This window comes from Balaenoptera ricei, chromosome 11 (assembly GCF_028023285.1).
Source record: "Balaenoptera ricei isolate mBalRic1 chromosome 11, mBalRic1.hap2, whole genome shotgun sequence".
In the NCBI taxonomy this organism is placed as follows: domain Eukaryota; kingdom Metazoa; phylum Chordata; class Mammalia; order Artiodactyla; family Balaenopteridae; genus Balaenoptera; species Balaenoptera ricei.
The window spans coordinates 32,932,596-32,959,622 of NC_082649.1; the positions used below are offsets into that span (position 1 = coordinate 32,932,596).

At 52.4% G+C, this 27,027-nt stretch overlaps 2 protein-coding genes and 1 pseudogene across 3 annotated transcripts; 2 read left to right on the forward strand and 1 right to left on the reverse strand.

Annotated features, from left to right (window-relative positions):
- The first annotated feature begins 133 nt into the window (after positions 1-133).
- LOC132375285 (zinc finger and SCAN domain-containing protein 5B-like) lies at positions 134-1,827 on the forward strand (annotated as a pseudogene).
- Positions 1,828-5,187: 3,360 nt separating this feature from the next.
- On the forward strand, positions 5,188-16,839 carry PEX6 (peroxisomal biogenesis factor 6). Of its 2 annotated transcripts, XM_059938666.1 has the most exons (18): positions 5,188-6,135; positions 7,664-7,827; positions 8,302-8,385; positions 11,434-11,536; positions 11,907-12,040; positions 12,695-12,806; positions 13,173-13,381; positions 13,755-13,950; positions 14,148-14,224; positions 14,374-14,506; positions 14,588-14,793; positions 14,904-14,965; positions 15,189-15,297; positions 15,598-15,714; positions 15,838-15,915; positions 16,068-16,207; positions 16,402-16,579; positions 16,743-16,839. In XM_059938666.1, exons 1-17 carry the CDS (start codon positions 5,254-5,256, stop codon positions 16,536-16,538), a joined length of 2,943 nt encoding a protein of 980 aa, XP_059794649.1. In that variant the 5' UTR covers positions 5,188-5,253; the 3' UTR covers positions 16,539-16,579; positions 16,743-16,839. The 2 variants fall into 2 exon arrangements, with proteins under 2 accessions (XP_059794649.1, XP_059794648.1); XM_059938665.1 differs by having other exon boundaries at positions 16,402-16,839.
- Positions 16,840-17,009: 170 nt separating this feature from the next.
- On the reverse strand, positions 17,010-19,983 carry GNMT (glycine N-methyltransferase). Its single transcript, XM_059938667.1, has 6 exons — positions 19,731-19,983; positions 18,516-18,643; positions 17,949-18,065; positions 17,661-17,803; positions 17,433-17,554; positions 17,010-17,339 (listed from the first exon to the last, which is right to left on the reverse strand). The coding sequence occupies exons 1-6, from the start codon at positions 19,934-19,936 to the stop codon at positions 17,168-17,170; spliced, it is 888 nt and encodes a 295-aa protein (XP_059794650.1). The 5' UTR covers positions 19,937-19,983; the 3' UTR covers positions 17,010-17,167.
- Between the last annotated feature and the right edge of the window lie 7,044 nt (positions 19,984-27,027).

Here is a 27,027-nt window from a genome sequence, read left to right on the forward strand (position 1 = left end):
CCAGTGCTGCACTTCGGCATCTGGTGTGCCTCGGCCTCGGCCGTACTTCGCGGCCCGTTCAATTCTAAAGTGGTTCTCACTCTTTCCCCACTGCGACTCCGCCCAGTCCGAATTGAAGGAAAGAAGCCCTAAAATGAAGGGTGCCTTTCTTCGTCAGGGTAACGTAACGCTAATTGCCTACGCAAAATTGGTGGAGAGAGCTACCAGGAGCCCTCGAGGGCATCCTTTCCAAGACAAGGCTTGAGGAGGATCAAAGGGGAAGCCTGGCAGGCCGGGACCGGGGTGAAATGAGTTGCGAATCTAGGGTTTGTTGCAACTTTGGGAAGAGGATCCCCGTTCCTATTGCATATGCCCTAGGGTTGGGGAACCGGCAAGACCTGAGCACTTGGGAACGCAGTGGAAATGCTACCTCGTTGTTGAGTGTCTCGGAAATACATCCCTTACTCCCCACCCTGCCAAAGCCAGTGTCCTAATGGATAAGATCAGTTCCTGCCCTCAAGGAGTTCAGAGTCTGGTGAAGTTCACAGCCGTGTATCAATAGATGATTAAGAAACAATGTAGCAGGGCTTCCCTGGTGGCGCAGTGGTTAAGAATCCACCTGCCAATGCAGGGGACACGGGTTAGAGCTCTTGTCCAGGAAGATTCCACGTGCCGCGGAGCAGCTAAGCCCATGGGCCACAACTACTGAGGCTGCGCTCTAGAGCCCATGCTCTGCAGCAAGAGAAGCCACGTCAATGAGAAGCTCGCGTACTGCAACGAAGAGTAGCCCCCGCTCTCCGAAAGCCCGCCAGCAGCAACAAAGACCCAACGCAAACAAAAATAAATAAAATAAATTTATTTTTAAAAAGATACAAGGTAATAAATTACACAAACCTAGAGGTGGCTGGAGGAATATGTTTCAGAAAGTCAACTCCAGTAGCAGGTTGACTACTGGAGAAGGCTTAAGAATAAGCCTGTGGTTGCTCAGGATTTGTTGATTCACAGGACTGTGGGGGGGATGGTAAGGGAAAGGAGGAGTTGAGGACGAATTCTGGAAGCCATCAGAGATGTAGGAGATAAACTGGTGTCATAATGGCAAAGGAAGTATAAAAGGATTGGTCAATAGTGTCAGATTCCGGAGAAAGGTTGAGTAAGATCAAGATCAAACAGCATGTCAAGAGCCTGAAATTCTCAAGGGTCCTGAGGGAGAAATTTCCACTAAGAGTGGCTACAGAAGAGGTTCTCCGAGGAGTCTAAGATGTTTCAAATGGAAACAGGCCAACAGTCCCACTTCCCAAGAAGTGCGTCAGGAAGAAGCCACATCTTTGGACAAAGGAGAATTCTCAGGACAACTTGGGTCCCATTGTGTTGGTTCACCTAGCACAGTGGAACCAACCAGTCTTCCCGAGGGAAAAGAAGCCTGGGGATGGGCACCCTGTGAATATGGTATGCAAGAAGAGATTTCCTTATCCATCTCAGCTTACCCTTCACCAGAGGATACACACGGGAGAGAGACCCTTTAAATGAAATATCTGTTCCAAAGGGTTTATGCAGCCTTTGGACCTGTGGGTTCACCAGCGAATCCACACAGGAGAGAAGCCATACTGCTGTGATCTCTGCCCCAAGAAGTTCACCCACGACTCCATGCTGCATGCTCACAAGAGGACCCACACCAAGGAGAAGCCTTTCCGATGTGAGCACTGTGACAAAGTCTTTAGCCACAGCGGGAACCTCAACATTCACTGACACACTCACTCTGTGCTCAAACCCTACTTGTGTCCCGAGTGCCACAGTGCCTTCCGTCAGCTGGGGACTTTCAAACGCCACCAGAAAACACATTCCAAATGACTTTCCCAGGACCCCGCACTCAGGTCCAAGTCCCTTCTGCTCCAAGAAGGGAATTCAGGATGATTTGTCCCCTCCGTGATACAAAGGATGGATGACATGTGAAGAACTTAGGAGGATACTGGAACCCAATGGTGTTCCATCCACGTGTATTAAAAGGATCTTTGAGTGATAACTTATCTTTCCCTTTGGATTTTGTTTTCTACTTTAGTATAGCCTATGTTTTTTAAAATAAGTTTTTGTTTGTGTTCTTCTTTCAACAGTGCATGTCGTAGTGGTTTTAAGTACTTCATCATGAAACTTAGGCTGCTGCTGATTGTCTTCCTTTTAGGCATGATTTCATTGTAAAATAGGATGCTCCTGGCATGGCAGCCAGATAAAATATAGGAAAACCAGTGAAATTTAAATTTCAAATAAACAAATACATTTTTTGTCAAAAAAAAAAAAAAGATCAAACAACCTCACCTATAGTCTGCAGTTAAGAGGTTACAGATGATCTTTGCAGGAAAGTTTCAGAAGAATGGAAGGAATATTATAGCAGGTTGAAGAGCGAGCAAGAGGTATGGAAGTAAAGGCAACAAATCTAGGCTCCTGGCTATCTTACAGAAGTAATATTTGGCGTTCAATGACAAATGACGATTTCAAGATAATGCAGAGTGGACGGCATGCCAACCATTATTTGCTAGGGGAAAAGCCTAGGAGGAAAGCACGTTTATTTGTGGATGGATATTTGTGTCTGTATGGATGCTGACCCAGGCAGGATACCAGATGTATTTACCCATTCCCAAGACCTCAAGGAGCACGATAGCCCTGAGGCCTGGAGCTTGCCTGCTACTGTGTAAAGGAGGCATATCCTCTTCGGACTCACCCCACCATCCTCCCAGTCCTTGGTTCCTGTGAGAGGCAGGGGACAGAGCCACATAATTTAGAACTATCAAATGGGAACTTCAATCCTTGTGAATTCAGGTACCTAGTACATTCTTTTCTTTTTTTTTTTTTTGGCTGTGTTAGGTCTTCGTTGCTGCGCGCAGGCTTTCTCTAGTTGCAGCGAGTGGGGACTACCTTCATTGCGGTGCTCGGACTTCTCATTGCGGTGGCTTCTCTTGTTGCAGAGCAGGGGTTCTTTGCGCAGTCTCAGTAGTTGTGGTGCACGGGCTTAGTTGCGGCATGTGGGAACTTCCTGGACCAGGGCTCAAACCTGTGTCCCCTGCCATTGGCAGGCGGATTCTTAACCACTGCACCACCAGGGAAGTCCGTCTTTTTTTTTTTTTTAAATACTTATTTATTTGGCTGTGCCAGGTCTTAGTTGCGGCACAGGGGATCTTCGTTGCCGCGTGCAGGATCTCTAGTTGTGGCATGCGAACTAGCATGTGAACTCTTAGTTGCAGCATGTGGGATATATTTCCCCAACCAGGGATCGAACCCAGGCCCCCTGCATTGGGAGCATGGAGTCTTAGCCACTGGACCACCAGGGAAGTTACCCTAGTATACTCTTGCAAGCTGTTTTAAAGATGTAGAACTGGGCAATTTCAGGTTTAGGACTAGGAAGTATAATCAAACATTTAAAAAATATTTTCTTGTCTCTCTAGGGAATAGAAATACCTTATAGGGACTTCCTTGGTGGTCCAGTGGTTAAGACTTCACTTTCCAGTGCAGGGGGTATGGGTTCGATCCCTGGTCAGGGAGCTAGGATCCCACATGCCTCACGGCCGAAAAACCGAAGCATAAAACAGGAGCAATATTGTAACAAATTCAATAAAGACTTTAAAAATGGTCCACATCAGACTTCCCTAGTGGCTCAGTGGTTAAGAATCCGCCTGCCAATGCAGGGGACATGGGTTCGAGCCCTGGTCCAGGAAGATCCCACATGCTGCAGAGCAACTAAGCCCGTGCGCCACAACTACTGAGCCCGCGCTCTAGAACCTGTGAGCCACAACTACTGAAGCCCGCATGCCTAGAGCCCATGCTCCGCAACAAGAGAAGCCACCACAATGAGAAGCCCGCACACCGCAACGAAGAGTAGCCCCCGCTGGCTACAGCTAGAGAAAGCCTGCACACAGCAATGAAGACCCAACGCAGCCAAACATAAATTAATTAATTAATTAATTTAAAAACAATGGTCCACATCAAAAAAAAATACCTTATAACATGTAAATCTAATATTCACCGCTCAGATTTTCAGGAATGTAGAATGTACAAAGTAGAAGACTGCCTCAAGATGAAGGAAAGGAGAAAGTTAGGCAGGGAATGCAAGGAAGAGAATGTAAGGTCCAGAAAGAGGAGATTGCCACCAACCAATTCACTGATTCTTTTTTTTTTCTTTTTTCTTTTTTTCTTTCTGGCCACACCGCATGGCATGTGGGATCTTAGTTCCCCAACAAGGGATCAAACCTGTGCCCCCTGCAGTGGAAGCATGGAGTCCTAACCACTGAACCACCAGGGAATTCCCCAATCCATTGATTCTAAATGCAAGAATATTGTTAATAACTGGAAGTGTGGCAAGCCAGTGTCCAAGTGTTTTATGCACAGCAGTGGAGGTGGAGACAAGGATGAACTCTAAGTAACAGCACATGGGAAGCAAGCTGTTGGTTTGGTACTCATGACTGAAGCCTTGAACCTCTCTCTTCTGTCTGCTCTGCTGCCCACTCCTCTGTAGGGTGAAAGTAGGAATGGATCTCCAGTCTGCAAGGATGGGTGGGGGGGAGAGCATCTGGTTTCGGAGAGATGAGAAAGTGAGGCTACTTTGTCGTTGCTTCAAGCTTGGTAGGACTAGAACGAACAGGACAATAAACAGGACAAAAAACAATGGAACGTGGGTTTTGTATAGGATGTGTTGGAACAGGTGTGGCAGCACCAAGCACTCCAGCGCTACATGAATCACATGTAGTAATTCAGCCAGCAGCCACTACATATCCCCATAAGCCCGTCTGAGACAGTTTTATAATCCTACCACTCCCTCCTGCAACCTTCCCCACAACCCTCAAACCTCAGTGCCTACAGTTTCACAGAGTGGACTCCTTCCTAAACACTCCACCCACAGCTCCCAGTAGTGGGCCGAGTTTGGTGCAGAACACAATGACCGTTCATTGATCATTCAATAAACTGTTAAGTACATGCTATGGGAAGGGTAATTGACAGGATGTTACTCCCCAAGCAGGCGCGGAAGGTAAATCCCTGTAAACACTTCTCAAGTGGTGCTTGCGTAGACTATCCGACCACAGTGACTGTGTTACTGCCACCGAGGCACCACCCGGATCGATCCAAGGCGCAGCTCGCCCTCCTGCAGCAAGCTCCTGCACCCGACGCCCCGCCCCCGCACCTCCCCTGACGGAAGCGGAAGCGGCGTGTGAGCCGTCTGGACGTCTGGCTCTCCGGCTCCGGAAGGCGCCTTCCTTCGCTGTGCTCTGTGCTTGTTGGTTTCCTGTCACCATGGCCCTGGCAGTCTTGCGGGTCCTGGAGCCCTTCCCGACGGAGACACCCCCGTTGGCGGTGCTGCTGCCGCCCGGGGGCCCGTGGCCTGCGGCGGGGCTGGGCCTGGTGCTGGCGCTGCGGCCTGCTGGGGAGAGCCCGGCAGGGCCGGCGCTGCTAGTGGCCGCCCTGGAGGGACCGGGCGCGGGCACCGAAGAGCAGGGGCCGGGGCCTCCGCAGCTGCTGGTTAGCCGCGCGCTGCTGCGGCTCCTGGCCCTGGGCTCCGGGGCATGGGTGCGGGCGCGGCCGGTGCGGCGGCCCCCGGCGCTGGGCTGGGCGCTGCTCGGCACCTCGTCTGGGCCCGGGCTCGGACCGAGAGTCGGACCGTTGCTGGTGAGGCGCGGAGAGACCCTGCCAGTACCCGGACCGCGGGTGCTGGAGACGCGGCCGGCGTTACAAGGGCTACTGGGCCCAGGGACGCGACTAGCTGTGACTGAGCTCCGTGGGCGGGCCAAACTGGGTCCGGAGACTGAGGACAGCAGCCGGCCCCCACCCCCGCCGGTGGTGTCCTCCTTCGCGGCCTCTGGCACAGTCCGGCGACTCCGGGGAGTTCTGGGAGGGACTGGAGATGCACTGGGGGTGAGCCGGAGCTGTCTCCGTAACCTCAGCCTCTTCCAGGGCGAATGGGTGTGGGTGACCCGGGCTGGAGAGTCATCGAACACTTCCCAGCCACACTTGGCCACGGTGCAGGTCCTAGAGCCTCGCTGGGACCTCTGTGAAAGGCTGGGACCCAGCTCTGGGCAGCTGGGAGAGCCCCTCGCTGACGGACTGGCCCTCGTGCCTGCTACTCTGGTTTTTAATCTCGGCTGTGATCCCCTGGAGGTGGGAGAGCTTAAAATTCAGGTAGGATACCAGACTGAGGTCAGGAATTCTTCCTCATCTTTATCCCCTCTTCTTTGTCTTAACTTAATTGGAAGATCAGAGCTGTAGAATTTAGGTCCCTTACTCCTTAGATCTTGGACTTTTCACTTAATGCCTCTTAGCCTTGTTTAACCATTCTCTACAATTAAAACATGGTGGTGGTGCATGGGAAGGGCTTTCACGATTTGGGTGAAAGGTGAAAATTATGGTCAAATTACCACATGTATATATTAATCTACTAAATCTACTCAGTTGTTTGTTGAATTGCTGCAGTGTATCCAGTATTGTACTGGGTAGTATGGAGGATGATACCTTCAGCTTTTGCTCATGCTATCCTTGACTTCAAGTTCCTTCCTATTCTTTTAGCCTCCTCGGTTAAAATCCTACCATCCTTTCCTTGAAGGCCCATCTAAAGGTGGCACTATCTTCTCAAAGCCTTATATAATCTCACCACCACAAATTTAACATTACTACTTCTTACTATAGCATTTCGTATTGTACTTTTCAGAGAGCATTTATTTTATTGTTTTGTTATGATCATGTAATCTGTCTAATCCTCAGTTGTACATTGTAAATTCCTTGAAGGAAAGGGCTCTTTATTATCTTTAGTGCTTGGTGTTTAAGTTTAATATTTTATTAAATATATCCAGGAGGAGTTTTTGGTTTCTTCCTTTAAGAAGCTTACTTCAAGAAGGTAATTATTTTGGGGGTACAAATATAGTCTACTGTTTAATTAAGCACCTGGATGTATGGTTTAGGCCTGCGCTGTCCAGTATGGAACCCACTAGCCCCTTGGTGGCGCTTTAAGTCAACTGAAAGTAAATGAAGTAAAAAATTCAGTTCGTTGATTGCTTTAGTCATATGTTGAGTGTTCAACAGCCACATGTTAATATAGAACATTTCTATCACTGTAGAAAGTTATATTAGGTAATGCTGGCATAGCCAGTTAGTGCTATGGGATGTCAAGAAGAGATATAAGATATGCACGAATGGGAGTCAGATGTGGACTTCCTTCTGAATGGAGGAAAAATACTGGAGTACTCAGACTGGAGCTCATTCAGCTAATGCAGCCCTTTCAGCTTCATTGTGATCATATCCTTTAACTACAGCCTGAATTCAGAGTGTCCCCACTAATGTCCAATTCATATTCCCAGTGGCTGCCTGGTGTCACTCAAATGACTTGTGGGCATTAAATGTCTTTACTATTTCACTGGCTCTGGACCAGTATAAAGGTATTACAGAATGGTTATCTTTCCTGGTGAACTTTTTGGAGGGAGACTCAGAAAAGTCAGAGTCAGAAATCTCTTCCTGGTGCCCATTAGAAGGAGAGGTTTCTGTTTTCTCAGGAAGATATAGGTATTCAGCTCTGCTACCTTAGGTCTCCTCTCCCACAAGCCTTATGGTTATGGGAAGGATAAAGGATGGAAGCAGAAATATTAATTGCTAAGGGATTGGGTAGAGCCTGACTCCTTGGGAGAAGGTTATAAGGTGGTGGTTATTTCTCTAATAGAGATACTTGGAGGGCTCCAGCACCCCTGAAGACAAAGGAAGCTGCTCAGTGCTGCCTGGGCCTCCGTTTGCCAAAGAGTTACACATCGAAATTGTGTCCTCTCCTCACTACAGCACTAATGGAACTTATGACCATGTTCTTTACCGGCACTTTCAGACACCCAGGTTAGCTGCGTCCCCCTTTCAGGAGGATAGAACCTTATCCTCATTGCTCTCCTCCTATCCCATGCCTTAGATTCAGGTACCACAGAGCATCTGATTTTAAAAAGCCACAGTTTAAGGCAATATTGTGGCTAGAAGCCTGTTGCTGTGTCAGGCGGACAATAGAAGAGTAATCTGGACCAGGAGGTGAATCCAGACCTCCTAAACTGAGAAACCACTTTGATTTGGGAGGACCCCAAAGCAGCCGGGATCCTGCTTTGCCCTTCTCTGGTCTCTGATCCCCTCTCTAGCCTCTCTGCCATTTCCTGCAGCTCTTTCTAGGTCAGACTTGTTCTCTGTACAACTGCTTGGGATCTCTGGCTGGGCAGTAGGCCCCTAAGAAATAGTCTGCATGTTGGGGTTGGCTGTGCGGGCATGTGCCAGGCCCATGCTGTTGACTCCCATCGTGAGCTGACCAGGGCCACTGCTGTGTTACAGGGCAGTCCAGGAAGGGGATGTTCTGTGTGTGCCAACAGTCGGGCAAGTAGAGATCCTGGAAGGAAGCCCAGAGAAACTGCCCAGGTACGCAGCTGCCTCCTTTCCTACAGATGGGATTCTTAACCTGGGTGCAGGAGTCCTCAAGTTGAATGGAATAATTTTGTGCATAAGAACATTTTGTTGTTGTCACACATATTTCTGGACAGAAGGCACATACCTTCTTCAGGTTCTCAAATAGGCGTGTGACTGAAAAAAGAATTAAGAACCACAGCCTACTAGCTTTTGGGGGTGTTTATCCTCAAATCGATTGGTGGTCCTAGATAAAGTAAAGCATTTAGAACAGTTTCATGGCCTAGACCAAGGTGTGATTCCTTGCTTTCCATTCTTAACCAATGTTTTTTAGGCCACACCTCCCATACACTCAGCAGGAGGAGACCCAGGCCCTGATTTCTACCCTAATGGATGGAATGTGCACATGCTGCTTTCACTGTCTCCCAAGGCAGGGGAGGGAGGGATTTCTGCTCTCCTTGGGAGGCCTTCCCTCTTTCCTTATCCTCAACAGAATGAGAAATAGAGCATAACTGAGCTAGGGACGCAAAACAAGGAGTCCAACCTTTCTCCACCTCCTGTTGACTCTGACTACAGAGGTTGCATGTAAAATGGTGAGGCGAAGAATTCAGAGACCACTTGGCCTTATGTGAAGGGGGAAGAATGTGTAGCTCCACACCCCAGGACTGATTTCCTGTAGAGATTTACTAGAAGGAGAAAACAGCTGGTAGGCACACTAACCCAACCTCCCAGGAAGTGTCATTGAGGTGGTGGGACCCGCCTGCAGGAACTTGGGCATAAGAGCCATAGTGCCCAAGGTCCCGGGCCGAGTCAGCCTGGGCCCTCTGCCAAGAGAGGGACGCCTTGTCTGGAGCGCCTGATTCGTCCTTGGTCAGTATTCAGAGCTGGGTTCTGGCCAGCACTCTGTCTCCCCAGTCTCAGGGCTATGGAACCCAGAGGAAGGGGCTGGTAGTGCCCCATGTAATCCCACTTGGCGCTGCAGGACACCTCTTTGAGCTTTCCCAGTTCAAATCTGCAACTGGGGCCTGGTGGAGAATGCCAGGCTGCTATCCGTCACTTCCTCCTCTGTATCCCATCTTAAATATAGCAAATGTGTGTGAGCTAGCTTTCTGTAGGAAAACTGCAGAATGCCCACCCTTTGTACTTTGAAAGGAAAACAGGCACTAGGCCTTCCTGAGACAGACTGGCAAGCCCGTCCTGTTCCTGGACCTCTGCTGTTCCAGCCCCCTGGAGACCTGTCTCCCTCCTCTGGGTGCTGAGCACACGGTTCTTCCCCCCTGAGCAGGTCCTGGAAAGCAGGGTTGGGGTGGACAGGTGGGTCCAAGGACAGAGGTGAGTGCTTTAGCCCCACTTCTTGGACTTAGTAAGGGAAGCCCTGCAGGGAGGCTTCTGTGATCCCTGGCAAGGAAGTCCACTATCGCCCCTTCAGACCCCCCAGCGTTCCGCTTTCCCGCACCAGGCCTATGGGTTCCAGCTCCACTGTTTCCCGTCTGGCTCTCGGGAACGCAACCCGGTGTTCCCCAGCAGTGTCCAGATATGTTCCAGAGGTCTGGCCTGTGTACTCACTGAGATGGTCCCTCCACTCTCCGTGGAAGGGGGGTGAGCATGTCTCCCTCCCCCGTCCCCTCCCCAGTGCTGTTCCTCCTTGGATTCCGCTGCCTGCCATATGCACTCTGACTCGGGATGTTCAGCTTGATTGAGAGTCTAGGTTATGGACCCACCCATCATTTATTTATTTATTTATTTCCATCATTTATTTATAATAACAGTAGGACAGTTTTCCTTATGTTCTAGTTTTTACCGCAATCACTGCCTATGGTTATAGTTACAAGAGTTTCATAATACTAACCTGGTATGCTTCCCCCTCCACCTGAAAGCATTCCCACCCCCACCCTCCTCTGCTGCCAGAGGGAGCAGTTTTGTGACTGTGCGACACTGAGCAAAGGAATCTGCACCCTGATTGGACCTTAAAGAGGCCCAGGTTCTGTCATTGCTCTGCTGCCTGAGGATTAAAGATGGGAGTAGTTCATTTCTTTATCTGGAAAACTGGACTAGTGACTGCTATCTGCTACCCACCCCCTTAGTAGGCTGAGTAACCCTAACTCACTCTGACACTAGCCAGTGACTGCACAGCCCTGGTTATAGCTGGGAGCTTTCGAAAAATACAAATGCGTGAGTCCCACCCCAGACCTACTGGAGCAGCAGGGTGAGGCTGAGACCTGTGCAGTCTTTATTTTTTTCCAAAGGAAGGAAAATGTTAATTTTTAAATTGAGATATAATTCACATACCATAAAATTCATGCTTTTAAAGTGTACAATTCGGTGGCTTTTAGTATATTCTCAAGGTTGTGCCATCAACATCACTAATTCCAGAACATGTTCATCACCCCAGAAAGAAACCCCTCCCCATTAGCAGTCACTCCCTGTTCCCTCCTTCCCTCAGCTCCTGGCAGCCACTAATCTTCTAAATGGAATCATACAATATTTGAGAGATGTTGATTCTTTTTTTTTTAAGTTTCACAGATAATTCTAATGTGCAGCCAAAATAGAGAATCATTAATCATTAAATGTCATTATGAAGGAATCTGCCTGCAATTAGATTTTGTGGATGCTTGAATAAGAGCCAAGGGACTCTTTCCTCTGAGGTTTTGGGTGGCCTTGGTGGGTACGTATTTGAGGGAGAGACTGTGTTCTGAAGCCAGTGAAAACAGATGGTCACTGCTTGGTGCAGCAGTGGCTTCTCCCATTGGAGTGGGTGGGCAGGCCATTTACCTGAAGAAACACACCCTCAGGTGATGTTGTCATGAGGGATGCGGAGCACAAGCACGGTTCCTGCTCTCAAAATGCATATGATCCAGTCAGGGAGATAAGAAAGACCATCTGCTTTCCTTTTCCTCCACGTCCCCCCCTTCCTCCCCACCTCCGCCATGTCTAGGGACATTTATTTGTGCTGCTCTTGAGTTTGTCCCTGCAGTGGACCTCTGACTGAGACAGCCACCTTGCCCTTGGGGAGGGGTGTGTGTGGGCTCTGGGTCTGGGGTTCATTGGGCCTCTTTCCTGCAGGTGGCGGGAGATGTTTTTTAAAGTGAAGAAAACAGTTGGGGAAGCTCCGGATGGGCCAGCCAGGGCCTATGTAGCTGACACCACCCACACCTCCTTGTACTTGGTGAGGCCCTAGCGGTGGGGGTAGACTTGGGGAAAGGAGCAGAAAGAACTTCTAGAGAACAGACTTGTGGTTGCCAAGGGGGAAGGAGGGTGGGGGAGGAACGGACTGGGAGTTTGGGATTAGCAGATGCAAACTATTATGTATAGAATGGATAAACAACAAAGTCCTACTATATAGCATAGGGAACTATATTCAGTATCCTGGGATAAACCATAATGGAAAAGAATATGAAAAATAATGTATATGTTTATATAACTGAATCACTTTGCTGTACAGTAGAAATTAACACAACATTGTAAATTAACCATAAAATAAATTAAAAAAAAAAAAAAAACTTCTAGAAACTAAAGCTTCCTCCCACCTTTCACAGGTGGGTTCTACCCTGAGCCTTGTTCCGAGGCTCCCTTCAGGTGAATCCACTCCCTGGAGCAACTTGTCTCCTCCAGGCCTGGAGGGCTTGGTGACCGAGCTCTGTGCTGCCCTGAAGCCCCGCCTTCAGCCAGGGTGAGTGAGGCCTCAGTGTGAGAAAAGCCTGCTCAGAACAACCCTGGAGGAGCGGCAGGCCAGACAAGTAGTTCCTAATGCCCTGTTCAGAGTGGAATTAGATGGACCTCCCTCCAACTGTTAGGCCCAGGCCACTAGCCCATGTCCTTTCTGTAAGCAAATTCCCAGCCTCCTTTCCTGGGATAACCACTGTCCTCCAAGGTCAGCTATGGAGGAATAATCTCCACCGGGGACAACTGTCTCTGAGACTGCCATTCCCCTTGGGGAGCCCACTAGCCATCCTGACCTTCACCATCCTGTACCTGAAAGACACAGGTCCTCATACCACTGGCCTAAGTGTAGCCACACACGCCTCCCTAATTACACGCCTCCCTAATTCCGCCTAGTACAATCCAAACCAGACAGAATAGCCAAGGCTTTCTTGATGACAAAAAGAGAATTAGTCTCAGCTGCTGGATATGCTCCATGCCCCTGCCAGGGTACCAAGGTGGTGTGGGAAATATGGCCTCACCATGTGGCAACAGCCCCGGGGGTTGGGGAGGGGGTTTGCTTCAAGGACGGTGTCTGCTTTCTGGATCCAGGGGGCCCTGTGTCACTGGGGACTCTCACATTTGGGCAGAGTGGAGGAAACAAACGTCTCTTCTCTGGTTGCAGGGGTGCCCTGCTGACAGGAACAGGCAGTGTCCTTCTACGGGGCCCCCCGGGCAGTGGGAAGACCACTGCAGTCGCTGCCGCCTGCAACTGCCTCGGGCTCCACTTCCTGAAGGTGAGGGTCCCTGGAGAGTAGATCCCAACCACGTCTCCTCCCCAGCCCGGATTCTCCCTCTCCCCCTGGCTACAAGCCTGACCCCGCCACCTCAGCCTAGTGGGCCAGTGGGTCAGGCAGAGTCCCATGATGCTGAGCTACTGAGAGATGCTTTCAAGAAGGAGGATGCGCCAAGGTTTTGGTGGACAGTCCGGGAAATGAGGTTAGGGTAAAGAAGCGTTAGGGCTCGGCCAGTGTTACCTTCCTCCCCCATCCCTGCCCTCCAAAAAGAGATGGCCTGTACCTTCTTGTGGCTCCTCCCCCCATTCTTCTGCCCCAGTCACCCCTGCCCCCTTGCTCACAGGCCCATCGGGACCCCCTCCCCAGGTGCCCTGCTCCAGCCTCTGTGCAGACAGTAGCGGGGCTGTGGAGACAAAACTGCAGGCCACTTTCTCGCGGGCCGGGCGCTGCCGGCCTGTGGTTCTGTTGCTGACAGCTGTGGACCTGCTGGGCCGGGACCGTGATGGGCTAGGCGAGGACGCCCGTGTGGTGGCCACACTGCGTCGCCTCCTCCTGGATGAAGACCCCCTCACCAGGTATCATCCAGCGCTGGGCCTGGAAGGGGGGTCCAGCCCTCTCTTCCCCACCCCCTCAGTGGCTTCTTAGACGTCTACCGCCCATCTGGCTGCTCTCCAGGCAGCCCTGAGCTGAGGGGCACGGGGTTACCCAGAGGGAGGAGGATGCAGTCCCTGGTATTTCTTGGGGGACACTAAAGCACAGCCTCTGCCCTCACTGAGCGCCCTGTGTGGGGGGGATGCCCCATCCAGGAGACTTTGGGGCGCCCATCTCCCTGTCCCATCCCAGCCCTACCCTCCTCCCTGCCCTCCTGCACCAGCCTCAGGACGAGGCAGTGCTCAGGGGCTGCCGGCCACCTTCTTGCCCTGAGTGCTGCCCACTCCCTGTCTGCAGCTGCCCTCCCCTGATGGTCGTGGCCACCACAAGCCGGGCCCAGGACCTGCCTGTGGATGTGCAGACAGCGTTTACTCACGAGCTGGAGGTACCTGTGCTGTCAGAGGGGCAGCGGTTCAGCATCCTGCGGGCCCTCACTGCCCACCTCCCGCTGGGCCAAGAGGTGAACCTGGCGCAGCTGGCACGGCGGTGTGCAGTGAGTACCCAGGCAGGATACGGGCCGCCCTGCACTCTTTGCCGGGGGGACTCAGTCCTGCTGCCATGCAAGTGTGCAAGTGAGGGTAGAAAACCCGAGGCATCAGTGATGGGCCTCTGCTCCAGCCAGGGGTCCAGCCCCGCAAGGGTTCCTGCCTACTGTGCCCTGCTCACGTGTCCTCTCCTGTGGTTCCCCAGGGCTTTGTGGTAGGGGATCTCTATGCCCTTTTGACCCACAGCAGCCGGGCAGCCTGCACCAGGATCAAGAACTTGGGGTAAAGAAATTGGGCACAGGAGGGGCAAGGTGGCAAGAGGCGGTATGGGTGGGTAGGGGCTGGTGAGGAAGGGAGGAGGGTGAGGGCCCTGATGGGGAGGAGGCCTCAGGTTAGGTCCTCCAGAGGCCTCCCTGGATTTTCCTTTGCAGCTGGGCAGGTGGCTTGAGTGAGGAGGATGAGGGGGAGCTGTGTGCTGCTGGCTTTCCTCTCCTGGCTGAGGACTTCGGGCAGGCGCTGGAGCAGCTGCAGTCAGCTCACTCCCAGGCCGTCGGAGCCCCCAAGGTAGACACTCCAGGTCCTTGGAGGTGGGACCGGAGCTCCCTCCACCAGCACGTGCCCAACTTTGCCCTTTCCATCTCCTAGATCCCCCTGGTGTCCTGGCACGATGTGGGTGGGCTGCAGGAGGTGAAGAAGGAGATTCTGGAGACTATTCAGCTCCCTCTAGAGCACCCTGAGCTGCTGAGCCTGGGCCTGCGGCGCTCCGGCCTTCTGCTCCACGGGCCCCCTGGCACGGGCAAGACCCTCCTGGCCAAGGCAGTAGCCACTGAGTGCAGCCTTACCTTCCTCAGGTGGCGAGGGGGCCTGGCAGGGAGGGCGGGTGGATTGGGGGTAGCGGCAGGAGGTGTGTTGTGTGTTTCTGCGTCTGAGGAGTCTCACCCTCTCCCATCCCCTCCCTCAGCGTGAAGGGGCCTGAGCTGATCAACATGTACGTGGGCCAAAGCGAGGAGAATGTACGGGAAGGTGAGTGGGGGGTAGGGGCAGGGCTTCTGGCCCCTGAGCCACCCCTACCCTCAGGCTGCTCGCGGTCACTGCTAGTCTTCCTCTCCCCAGGTCAGGTTCCTGCTGGGTGGGGCCTCTTACCTGAAGTGCTAGTGATGAATTGTCAACATGGTTTTCCCTCCCCGTCTCCTGACTTCAAATCCCCCTGGGCTTCCCCGTCCTGTGGGCCCTTCTCTCTCCTAAGTGTTTGCCAGGGCCAGGGCCGCAGCTCCATGCATCATCTTCTTTGATGAACTGGACTCCTTGGCCCCAAGCCGGGGGCGAAGTGGAGACTCTGGAGGTGTGATGGACAGGTGGGGTTCTGAGCCAGAATGGAGTCTGGGGTCCAGGACAGAGGGGTGTGAGACAGGTTGCACTAGTCTTTGGAGCCCAAAGAGTTCCTGCCCTTCTGGTTCTGCGATAGTATAACGGAAGCTAAAAGGGGCCGTGGAATTGGGTGTGGGGCATTGAGGAGATGGGGGCCTGTGTGGAGGAGTACACAGGGCACAACCGGGCAGGGGGCCCTATGGAGACAGCCTGCAAGGAGCACCACAAGCAGGGCAGAGGCTGAGGATGCCCCCAGCACTCTCTCACCTTCACTTCCTCCTTTACAGGGTGGTGTCTCAGCTCCTGGCCGAGCTGGATGGGCTTCACAGCACTCAGGATGTGTTTGTGATTGGAGCCACCAACAGACCAGACCTCCTGGACCCTGCCCTTCTGAGGCCCGGCAGGTGTGCACCCCGTACCTTTCACCTCCGCCAGGCCCATTTGGGCCTGTCCCTTGACCCCCATCCGGTGCCTCTCCACCTTCATGCCAGGCACCCTGGCACTCACGCCCACCTGTCTCCCTAAAGGTTTGACAAGCTGGTGTTTGTGGGAGTGAGCGAGGACCGCGCCTCCCAGCTGCGTGTTCTGAGCGCCATCACGCGCAAGTATGCCCTGTTAGAGGGAGACCCCCACAGGGCTTGGGCCTTGGGATGGTTAGGGGATAAGTGCAGAGTGCACAATAAGCTGGTCAGGGATGCCTTCTGACAGAGTAGGGGATGCCAGGTAAGTCTCTTTCTTTCCTGTATCCCCACAACAGATTCAGGCTCGAGCCCTCTGTGAGCCTGGTGGACGTGCTGGACCACTGCCCACCCCAGCTGACGGGCGCAGACCTCTACTCCCTATGCTCCGATGCCATGACAGCTGCCCTCAAACGCAGGGTTCGGGACCTGGAGGAAGGTGAGCCACTCACCAGCCCCAGAGGTCAGCCAAGGACCTAGTGGGCACCAGGCCTGGTTCTGGATTTCAGAGGAGGGACTGTTGACCACTGGGGGACTCTGGGCAAGAAGGTGCCTACCAGGGTGCTCCCCTGCTTGGGCAGAGACCACAGCCTCTGTGCCCCAGCTGGCCTCACCTCCCCTTGTCACCCCCAGGCCTGGAGCCCGGGAGCTCGGCACTGCTGCTCACCATGGAGGACCTGCTGCAGGCTGCGGCCCGGCTACAGCCCTCGGTCAGCGAGCACGAGCTGGTCCGGTACAAGAGCATCCAGCGCAAGTTTGCTGCCTGCTAGGAGCCTCCTGCAGCCTGGGACCCTGCCCGCAGGGGCTAAAGGTATCTCCACAGAGACCTGAGAGAGCAAAGGCTCTTTCTCAGGCCAGTGCCACCGACCCACCTGAACGCTGCCTACCTCCAGGCACTCCCTTGAGTGCCGAGTGGCATCAGGAGCCCTGAGAGAGCTCAGGAGGCACCCTCTTCCCACCTGTCCGCCCTCCAGGCCAGCTCCAAGACTAAGGCCCCTCTGCTCAGGAGGAAGGATCAGGTCCTGAGGGAGCCCCATCTGTGGCTGAAAATAAAGCGTATGCCGCCCCCTGCTGGTGTTGTGGTCTAAAAGGTTGGCGTGGAGAAGAGCAAGCCGGTGGCGGAGTAAACTCAGGGGAGGGCAGGGTGGGCACCGCAGGAGCCTGATCCTTCTGATACAAACACAAGGTATACAGGACCCGAGAAAGGCATAAACTATATTGTTCAGCCTTCCATCTGCCTGAACCCAAATCCCTGCCCCCCAGCTGCAGTCTGCCCCTCCCCATACCCCCAAGATCTGCACTGGAGAGGGCTGGGCTTGGTGTGGGGCTACTGGTCCCCTCCTCCCCAGACACAGCCTGGCAGTGCCTGGGCAGAGGGCTTTGGGAGCTGAGGGCTTGTTCAGTCCGTCTTCTTGAGCACGTGGATGAAATAGCAGGGAATGTAGGCCTGGCCCATCTTGTAAGGCTTGAAGTCACCCAGGACGCTGTGCTGGCACTTGCCCCCGAAGGCTGTTTGAAGCAACTCCGTAAAGGATGCCAGACAGTGAGGGTAGTAGGAGAGCCGGAACTTACTGCAACAGAGCCCCCGACCAACCGTGAGGACTGGTGGTCTCAGCACCCTCACCCCGCCCCCCCCCACCCCCCCTGCCTTGCCAAGTGGGTACCTCAAGTCAGGAGGACCTCTCTGGCCAGTCCCTGGCACCTGCACCGTGTAATCCAGGGTCACCATGTGGGCCTTGTTGTTCACCGTCAGCACTGACGTTGTGATGTCCTTGGTCAGGTCACTCTGCAGGTGGTGGTGCCAGCTGCGTTAGCCTCTGCAACTACCCATGGGACCTGGACCCCAGTACCACACCTCCCTCTCTGGGCGCCCCCTCCCCCAGGGGCCCCACCTTATAGTAGATGTTCTTTCCTGGGGGTGCGCAGCCTGTGCTGAGGATGTGGTCGTAGTTGCGATGATCGATGATCAGCACGCCCCCTGACCTCACCATGCTCGCGATGTTCTTCAGGGCCAGCCGGTGCTCGCTCTGGTCCCCTGAACTCCACCGGCCAGGGACAGAGAGGCTGTGTCTGCTCAGGGACCCCAGCACCAGTCTCCCTCCCATCTTTCTCCTCCCCAGGGGCCTGGAAAGGATATAGTTCAAAGCAGTGTCCATGCCCAAGGCCACATCCTCTCTCACCTTTGCAGTCTGGCAAGTGGGCAAAACTGTTTCCAAGGCAGATGACGGCATCGAAGCCACCCCCTGGTGGCTGAGGCACATCTTTGTCCAGAGTCATCCAGTTGGCTTCTTCAATGACTGAGGGCCGGGAAGGGGAAGAGGGATCAGGGTGGCACCGTGGTACCAGCAGTACCCACCTCCACCAAGTGGAGTCCTGCCTCAGTTTCCCCTTCAAGACACACACAGGGACTCCCCATCCAGTCAGGGGGAGGGGATCATTATGGACATGGAGGGTGAAGGGGAAGAGGGGCCCAGGGAGGAGGAAGCCATGGTTGGGAAGGAAGGCTCTGTGCTTATGGGTTTTTATCTGGGGGAAAGACAAGACACTATAAACATAATTAAAACTAGCCCCTCATACTCAATACCTCATTCTGGTGCCTAAGCCTCCCTTTTCAGGGAAATGACAGTGGTTTTACTGTCTCCCTTGAGGAAAACAAAACACCCCACCACAGGAGCTAAAGGAGCCCAGGGCAGAGAGAACCGTGTCCTTGGTGGCTGGGCTGAGGGCACCTGGCTGGACCCACGTACCCCACTTGTCAAAGGCAGGCTCGTGCCGCCGGTTCCAGCGCTCTTTAAGCGCATACTTCAGCATCTTGTCACTGGCATCCACGCTTGTCACATTGAAGCCCTCTTCCACCAGCATGATGGAGTCCACCCTGGGCAGGACCAGGGATGACAGGCAGAGAGGGGCAGTCAGGGGGGCCTGGGAAGGCAAGGAGGAGACCCTGTGCTGGACACTTCTGTCTCCTCTATATCCTGTCCCCAGCCTCTCTCCACTGAGCTCAATTGACCTGGCAAATCTGTTTCTGAGAAACTGGTAGCAACTTTTCTTTTTTGTTTTAGCACCGAGTCAGGTATTCTACAAATGTGCATTAATCCTCATGGCAATCCAGTAAGGTAGATGGTGTTATCCCCATTTGAGAGATGGGGCAAACTGAGGCTCCTGGAAGTTAAGTAACTTGAACACAGGAGGTAGTATAGCATGATTTTTTTGTTTTTGTTTTTGGCCGCACCACGAGGCTTGTGAGATCTTAGTTCCCCCAGCAGGGGTTGAACCCCGGGCCCTCGGCAGTGAAAGTGCAAAATCCTAACCACTAGGCCACCAGGGAACTCCCAGCATGGTGGTTCAGAGCACAGGCCAAACCCTAAACAACCTGGGTCCGCATCTTCTCTCCACCTTTACCTCTCTGAGGCCAAATTTCTACAGCTGTAAATGGATATCACTTCTTACCTCATGGGGTTTTGTGAGGATTTTAAAAACTGATGTATCAAAAGCACCTGGCACAGTACTTTGGCCGAGGCACATGTCGAACAAGTGTTAACGCTGCCACGCTGGAGCCCGAGCAGAACTTACGTCGGTGTGGCCCCAAAGCCTGGCCCTTGCGCCGCCCTCCGGAACCCGCCTTCCCCACCCGATGTGCCCACACCCTCGCTCTCACCCTGGGTCTCCTGGGCCCCGTCCTGCCATCGTCGGCCTCGCCCTGCCTGTTCTGCCTGGGCAAACACTCATTCCTGGCCCTGGCGTCGCGCCCCCGCCCGGCTCAGGGTCGGCGGAGGAGGCTGCCCTGACGTGCCCGGCCGTGGTCCTGCGATCAAGCTGCCCGGGCCGAGCCGACTCCGTCGCCCCAATGCCCCGGGTCCCCACTCACCCCGATCCCCCGGCGCCCGCTCAGCCGGGTCCCCACCCGCCACCCGCTCCCCGCTCCCGCTCACTCCGGTCCCCTGGCCCCTGCCCGGGCTCACCCAGTGCCGCAGGCCACGTCGAGCACCCGCTGGCAGCCGTGCTGGCGCAGCAGCCCGAGCAGCCAGGCCTTGTACTCGTCGGTGCGGCTGCGGGTGTCCCCGATGTAGAGCTGCCACACGCGCGCCGCCTCTCCGTCCGCGTACTGGTCCGGGAGCCCTTCAGCCGCCACCCCCAGGGAGCGGGTCCGGTACACGCTGTCCACCATCCTGCGACGTGCCTGGCTCCGCTGCCACCGGCTCCGCGTTTATAATACGGCCCCTGCCAAAGCGCCGGCTGCCCCACCTGCCCAATGGCAGGTGAGCGCGGGGACACGCCCCTGCTGGGCTCCTGGCCCGGGGCCGAGGCTGCCCGGGCCGCGGGGAGGGCGCTGCCTGGCAATCCTGGACAAGCCCTTCTCGCCCGCCTGAAGAACCGGCCCTCTGGCCGATCCCTCGGCGGGAAGGACCCTCCCAGACCCCCGCCCACTTAACCCAGGTCGCAGGAGGGCCCAGGAAGGTCCAGGAGAAAGGGGAGACGTGAGAGTGCCCGCTCCGCCCCCGCCCCAAGCTGGAAAGAAACTTTCAGTCCACAGAGATGGGCGCCCAGGGCTGGACCCTCCCTAGCAGGGGAAAAAAGGTATTCCAGTATCTAAAGAAGGACTGTCCAGGGACTTCCCTGGTGGCCCAGTGGTGAAGAATCCCCCTTACAATTCAGGGGACGCGGGTTCGATCCCTGGTCAGGGAAATAAGATCCCACATGCTGCGGGGCAACTAAGTCCACAACTACTGAGCTCGCGGGCCTCAACTAGAGACCGCTTGCCGCAAACTACAGAGCCCACACGTTCTGGAACCCGCGCGCCACAGCTAGAGAAGAGAAAACCCGCACACCACAACCAGAGAGAAGCCCGCACGCCACAATGAAAGACCCTGCATGCCTCAACAAAGATCCCGCGTGCTGCAACTAAGACCGGAAGCAGACAAAAAAATTTAAAAAATAAATAAATAATAAATAAATCTTAAAAAAAAAAACCTGTCCAGCTGAAGGAGGGTCTGGTCAGCCAGGGAAGGAAGGAATGGGGAGTATCTGGGTAAATGCTGTGGCCATTCAAGTCCAGGAGCAGTTCTGGCCCAAGGAATCATTCCACCCACCTGGGGGCAAGTGTTGCTCTGTCCTGTAGGTGAGGCATCAAGCTTTTTTTTGAGCTGCCTAAGGTGAAGTCTGGTTCCAATTCCTCTCCAACCAAGCGCCCTTCTAAAGATCAACTGCTTTCCATGGAGGTGCCCACAGAGTGCGAAGTCCAGGGTCAGGACTGGGAGTGCTTGGTGCTCTTGCTGTCATATTGCTCACTGTCACTTCATAAATTGGTCGTTTGGTTTGGTTAGTGTACATCCATCCTTCCTCCCCAAAGCAGAAGGTCTCTTCCTGGGACAAGACCCTGGACTGAGGTGGATTCAGGAAAATGATGCCACCCAGGGAAGCCCAAGACAGCAAGAACAGCCTTCCCCACCTGTCTTTGTTCTTCTGGCTTCAGAAAAAGCGGAGGTATGGAATTTAGAACAAAGGAGCCTCCCCATCCCCTCCTCCTTTTACCATCTATAGAATCCGGGAGCTGGAGGAACCCCAAAGATATGTAATCATTCTTACCTTTCTATTTTTAGCACACAGACGACCTCAAATGGGCCTGCCCATGCCCAAGCAGTGGAGTCTGTGCTCACACTGACCCTACAGACAGGTCTTTGGCTACAGGCTTAGAAAGACACTGTACTGGGGAGTTTATAATATGATTTTTTAAAATAATATGAATGCTGATGGTAAACTTGGCTTTTTAAAAAAATATATAGGTTGTGAATAGCTTCTAAACGTACTTTTCATTTCAAAGACAAGATTTTTGTCCCGAAGTTAGTAATTATTTGATTTCTTTCTCATTCAGAGGCATTTAAAAAAAAAGTCGAGATCACAGTACACATGGAATTGCATGGACCTTTTTTTTTTTTTTTTTTTTGCTTTTAACTATCAAAAGCATATTTTCTTCTCTTGACCATAAATTACTTGCCTTAAGCATTTTTTGGCTACACTGAGAGGATGTGCTGCAACTTGTTTACTCACTCCCCAAGCTCTGAACATTTAAAATGCTCTCAGAATTTTTCAAAAGAGTGAACATGTGGATGGTTATGATGAAATTATTTTCCAAATGAAAATTTTCTATTAATTGATGCTGTCACCCAAAACAAATGTTTGTTTCAATCTTCTCTACATGAAGATATTATTCATTGATACTTCATTGGGTAGAAAATTGTATTTAATTGTTTTAATCTTCTTTAATTACCACCAAAATGTACCAAATAATTGCAGTCCTTCATTGCTAAATTGTTTGTCCATGTCTTCTACCCACTGAAATATATCAAAACCACCTTTTGTTTCACTTGGTTACTCTATGTGAATTTTAGATAACCCAAACCCAAATTTAGATAACCCTGGGCCATGGAAGAGAAGGTCACAGAATATAAATCAATTTACAGTTTGACTTAGCTGAAAATAAGAACAGGTGATATTTTTAATATGCAATGCTTATTATTTGCAACTGGCTGAAAAGACTAAATTCTTCATCCCCAAATGTATAATATGTTTGCAAAGAGATTTTAGGTTGGGAACATGGCTGCAACTGGACAAACTCCAAGGCTATACCTATTTGAGGACACATTAAAATCTTAGAATTGTGAATTATGTATATACAGTAACTACAAATGGAAGACATTCTGGCTGGTTTTGTTTTGATTCAGAACAGGTGTTCTGAATACATTGCTCAGAGGAGGGATGCCAATTTCCAAACTCTAGTCCAAGCCGCTGGAAAAAACTCTTCTCTGCTGACTATCTGTCCAGATTGACCATTGGGATGCCACCCACCCACATGAACTCTGCTAGCAGATTTATTACAATGGATCCTTTTTTAGCCTTTTCAATACACGATATGACTCACTCTGCTTTAATAAAGTCCCATCAACTGAGTATAAAATTGGTCCCTATATTGGTGGGTTATAACACTAATTAATGGTGGCTACATTACTTTCTTTCTTTCTTTTTTTTTTTTTTACATTTTTGGCCACGTGGCATGTGGGATCTTAGTTCCTGGACCAGGGATGGAACCCGCGCCCCCTGTGGTGGAAGCACGGAGTCTTAACCACTGGACCGCCAGGGAATTCCCACACCTGGCTTTTTGAGTGTCTTGTTTTGTTTTGTTTTTTGGACAGAGAACCTTTTCTATTTTAGAAAAGTAATGATGGTAGGAGATGTTGCCACCCCTGGAGCTGGTGATGGGGTTGGCCCACTTCTCCCATATCAATGTGCAGCTACACCTCCTGTAGAGAATCGCACCCATTTTAGCGGAAGTTTAAGCTCTGTTGGCCTGTATAAACTTGATAGATGAAGAGTACGCTTTTAAAGAAAGAATGAGTAAAATCGGATTCCTCTTAAAGAAATTGTAAAGAGAAGCCAGCTCTGGAGGGCAGCGTTAAAGGTCAAGCTGCCTTTAAGCTATACACAACTGTAAACTTTGAAAAGGGAGAAAAACTTGAAGGTTAATTCACTCCTAACTGCATGTCCACCCTTAAACTCTGAAGACATAAATAGACTAGTGGACAGAAGCTGGTCTGCTTTCTAGAAGAGAGAGCCATGTCTAAGGGGAGGATGGTGGACGAGCCAACCAGCTATGGCTGCAAGATTCTATGGCATGGAGGCTATGCCCCGCGACACTGAAGCCATTCCATCTGGGTTCAAAACCTGACTGGGCCACTTCCTAAATGTGTGACCTGGGCAAGTTATGTAAACTTTCTGTGCTCCGTTCATTCAACAGATATTTATTAAGCAGCTACTCTTGGAATTTCCTGGCGGTCCAGGGGTTAGGACTCTGAGCTTTCACTGCCGAGGGCCCGGGTTCAATCCCTGGTCTGGGAACTAAGATCCCACAAGCCCTGTGGTGCGGCTGGCGGGGGTGGGGGGAAAGCAGCTACTCTGTGCCAGGCACCGCTGTAGTAAGCACTGGGAATATAGCAGTGAACAAAGTAGACAAAAATCCCTGTTCTTTTTGTAGGGTGTGTGTGGGACGTTTCTGGAGTGATGGTAATAATGTTTCACAATCTGCATGCTGGTGACTTTGGTGTTCAGTTTGTAAAAATTAATTGAGCTTACACTTACACGTGTACTTTTCTGTATGTATATTTACTTTGATAACGTGTTTAAAAATCCATGGCCTTGGGCTTCCCTGGTGGCGCAGTGGTTGAGAATCTGCCTGCCAATGCAGGGGACACGGGTTCGAGCCCTGGTCTGGGAAGATCCCACACGCCACGGAGCAACTAGGCCTGTGAGCCACAATTACTGAGCCTGCGCGTCTGGAGCCTGTGCTCCGCAACAGGAGAGGCCGCGATAATGGGAGGCCTGCGCACCGCGATGAAGAGTGGCCCCCACTTGCCACAACTAGAGAAAGCCCTCGCACAGAAACGAGGACCCAACACAGCCATAAATAAATAAATAAATAAAAATTAAACTTAAAAAAAAAAAAAAATCCATGGCCTCGTGTGGATCACAGCTGTATTAAATGAGTTAATTAAAGCATGTAGAGCTGTGCTTGCCACATAGTAATATGCACTCAAAAAACAGTGGCTACTATTATTATTCCAGTGAAATTTCTTAATAGTGCAAACCAGGCCATCAGGGGATGTTCACGAGGGATTCAGCTGGCTCTGCTGCTAGGATTAGTACACAGAGTCCTTCCACAAACCAGTTAGGCATGGACCGTGCATCTGTCACGAAAAAATGTGTTTTTCTTTCAAGATCAAAGATATGAAGAAGAATTTTGTTCATACTTGTGAACTAAAGTGATTTAGGGCTGCTGTGAACATGTGGACAAGTTGTGAACTGTACAAGGTGTCCTTATTTAAAGGGCTTCCATTCAAACTGCAAACCTCATGGGCTTATATATTTATTATCATTTTCTGGCAGGAATTCTGGCAGTCAAGTGTCTTATTCTAACAAAACTTTTATTAAAACAACTTTCTGACAGATGGGAGTCAAAGGTGTGAAAAGCACCACTTTCTAACTTGCGAAAAGATGTTGCATGAAAATACCACCCAGGAACTTGGAAATAAAGAGAGGAGCCTGCCTCCTAGGAGCTGTTCCTTAAAACGAATACACAGAGGTCCCGATGCAGCCACTTCTGAGACTACAGAACCCCAAACCCTGAGACTTGACTGTCATTGAACCGGAACTGGCCTTGTGGTTTGTCCATCAGCCTTTGTGGTTCTGGATGATGAAAGTCTCCAACAGAGAGACAGATCCTCTCTGGGGTTCTGATAATTCATGTTTCTGAGGACAAGACTTCCTTCCAATGTGGCTTCATGGAGGTCTTGGCCCCTCTTAGCACAACACCCAAATTTCTCCTGGTGGAGTGGGTTCCAGCTGGCCTCATCTTAGGACCTACACAGACTCCTAGATCCCCAACCCAGCAAGTCTGAGGGGGGCCCATCTGTATGTTTAACAAGCATCCAAGTGACTCTCATGTCCAGGTGAGGGTAAGAGACCCCGTTCTAATTGGGTTTCTAACAAGGGGACTGAAATCAGGTTCACTTGAGCTCAGCCAGACCCCTCACCTTATGGAGGCAATGGGTGTGGGAAAGTGGGAGGCAGTACTCCAGTTCAGAAAGGCTTGTGTGTGTGGTGGGGAGAGGAAAAGAAAAACCTGGGAAGCCAGATCCTGCCTTCTTTCTTTTCTAGGCTGGGCCAGGGAGAAAACTGCCTGCTGGGGTGAGTGCGTGGAGAGCTAGTGAGTGTGCAACACGCCTGGCCTTGTGGGGAATGGGGGGCAGGTGAGGGCACTCATCCTGCAGCAGCCACAGGTCAAAGAGCAAAGCAGTCACAGCGCTGCCCTCCCTCTGGTCTGGGCCTGGGATTGGGCCCCTGGGCCAACACCCCAGTAAGGGGATAGGTCTTTGTCTCATCCTATTCTAAGGACAATGAAGCTCTGGGGACAGACCTAAGCCAAGTACTGAAGTGCTGTGGGTTAGTGACAGGATGGGGGTGGTCAGAGACTGGCCACCAAATCCTAGACAGTCCAGGGGCCTGCAAATGGTTCCCCAGCCCTGGGTTCCAATCCCGGACCCCCGCAGTCACCTCCTATGCTCAGACCAGAGTCCAGGATGGGATCACAGTCTAGGCTGGAATCTCTGCCCATAGCCCCCTTCAACAGGCACCAGTATCAGCGCTGGAGATGGGGAGGGGGACGCTAGACCAAAAAGTATCATCCTCCAAGGGCCTGTTCTAAGCCTCATGGGCCAGAGGAGAAGCAGCTTCCAATTTGCTCCACTCTCTATGGCCTTGGTGTTCCCAGGCCTGGGGAGGGGGGAGGGGCTGAGCCCGAGTTGGGGGGACCCCAGAGCCTTTTTTCCAGAAGCTGGGAAAATCCTTCTGGGGCACCTCGGCAGTGGCCCCTCCTACCTGCTGGGCCCAGCCTGGAGTGTGAGGGAGCCTGGGTGCGGGTGCTCAGGGGATCCGGTGTGGGCGCGGTGCTGGCAGGACCTTCCACCCTTCTCTCCTTTCTAGAAGCAGGGGCTGCGTCCTATTTTCCTTCTAAAAGAGACTTGTTGGTGGGCGTGGGTTACGGGCAAGAAACCAAACCAGTTCAATGCAAATCACATGGCCAGTGCCAGGTGTTGGGAGAGGGGCCCTGGGGCTGCGGGAATACAGTGGGCTGGGGTCTCAAAGCCAGAGTCCGCGTGCAGCTGTGCCACTGCCAACAGGACTTCGGGCGCGTCCTGTGACTTGAGCCTCAGTTCCTTCTTCTACAAAATAGGGCTAACAGCAGCCACCCGAGTGCACTGTAGGGTTAAAGCACTGACTACTCGCAGCTGTCACCACTATTGCTTCTGAGCCGCCACAGATCTCTGCCTTCAGGACAGACAGGGAGGTGCCGGAGCCGCCCACCCCTTCTCCCCAGAGGCCAGCCTTCCTGTTTCTCCCCTACTCCCAGAGAACATGGTGCAACCAGCTGTTTTGGGGGGACTGGGGTGTCCTCCCCTGCGGGCTCCGGGCACCACAGCTAGGAAGCATGGAGTGGTCAGGTGTGGTCATCAGGGAACAAGGTTCAAGACCAACAGGCAGGGCCAGGCGGAGGTGGAGACGAGGGGCGGGAGCTGGTGGGGTCACTGGCATACACTTTACACAACCAACAGGAAGGCCTTGGTGGCGGGGAGAGGAGAGGCGGGAGGGAGGGAAGGAATGAGGGCAGCCAGGTGCCAGGGCACAAGTGAGGCCCCTCCCGGCCTGGGG

Coding starts and splice junctions, on each gene's coding strand:
- GNMT (XM_059938667.1), bottom strand. CDS start 19,936: ATGGTGGACAGCGTGTACCGGACCCGCTCCCTGGGGGTGGCGGCTGAA. Junction 18,644..19,730: donor GACGTGGCCTGCGGCACTGG/GTGAGCCCGGGC, acceptor GGTCCTGCCCAG/GGTGGACTCCATCATGCTGG. Junction 18,066..18,515: donor GCCTGCCTTTGACAAGTGGG/GTACGTGGGTCC, acceptor CCCGGCCCTCAG/TCATTGAAGAAGCCAACTGG.
- PEX6 (XM_059938665.1), top strand. CDS start 5,254: ATGGCCCTGGCAGTCTTGCGGGTCCTGGAGCCCTTCCCGACGGAGACA. Junction 8,386..11,433: donor AGCCCAGAGAAACTGCCCAG/GTACGCAGCTGC, acceptor TCTTTCCTGCAG/GTGGCGGGAGATGTTTTTTA. Junction 16,208..16,401: donor GGTTCGGGACCTGGAGGAAG/GTGAGCCACTCA, acceptor TGTCACCCCCAG/GCCTGGAGCCCGGGAGCTCG.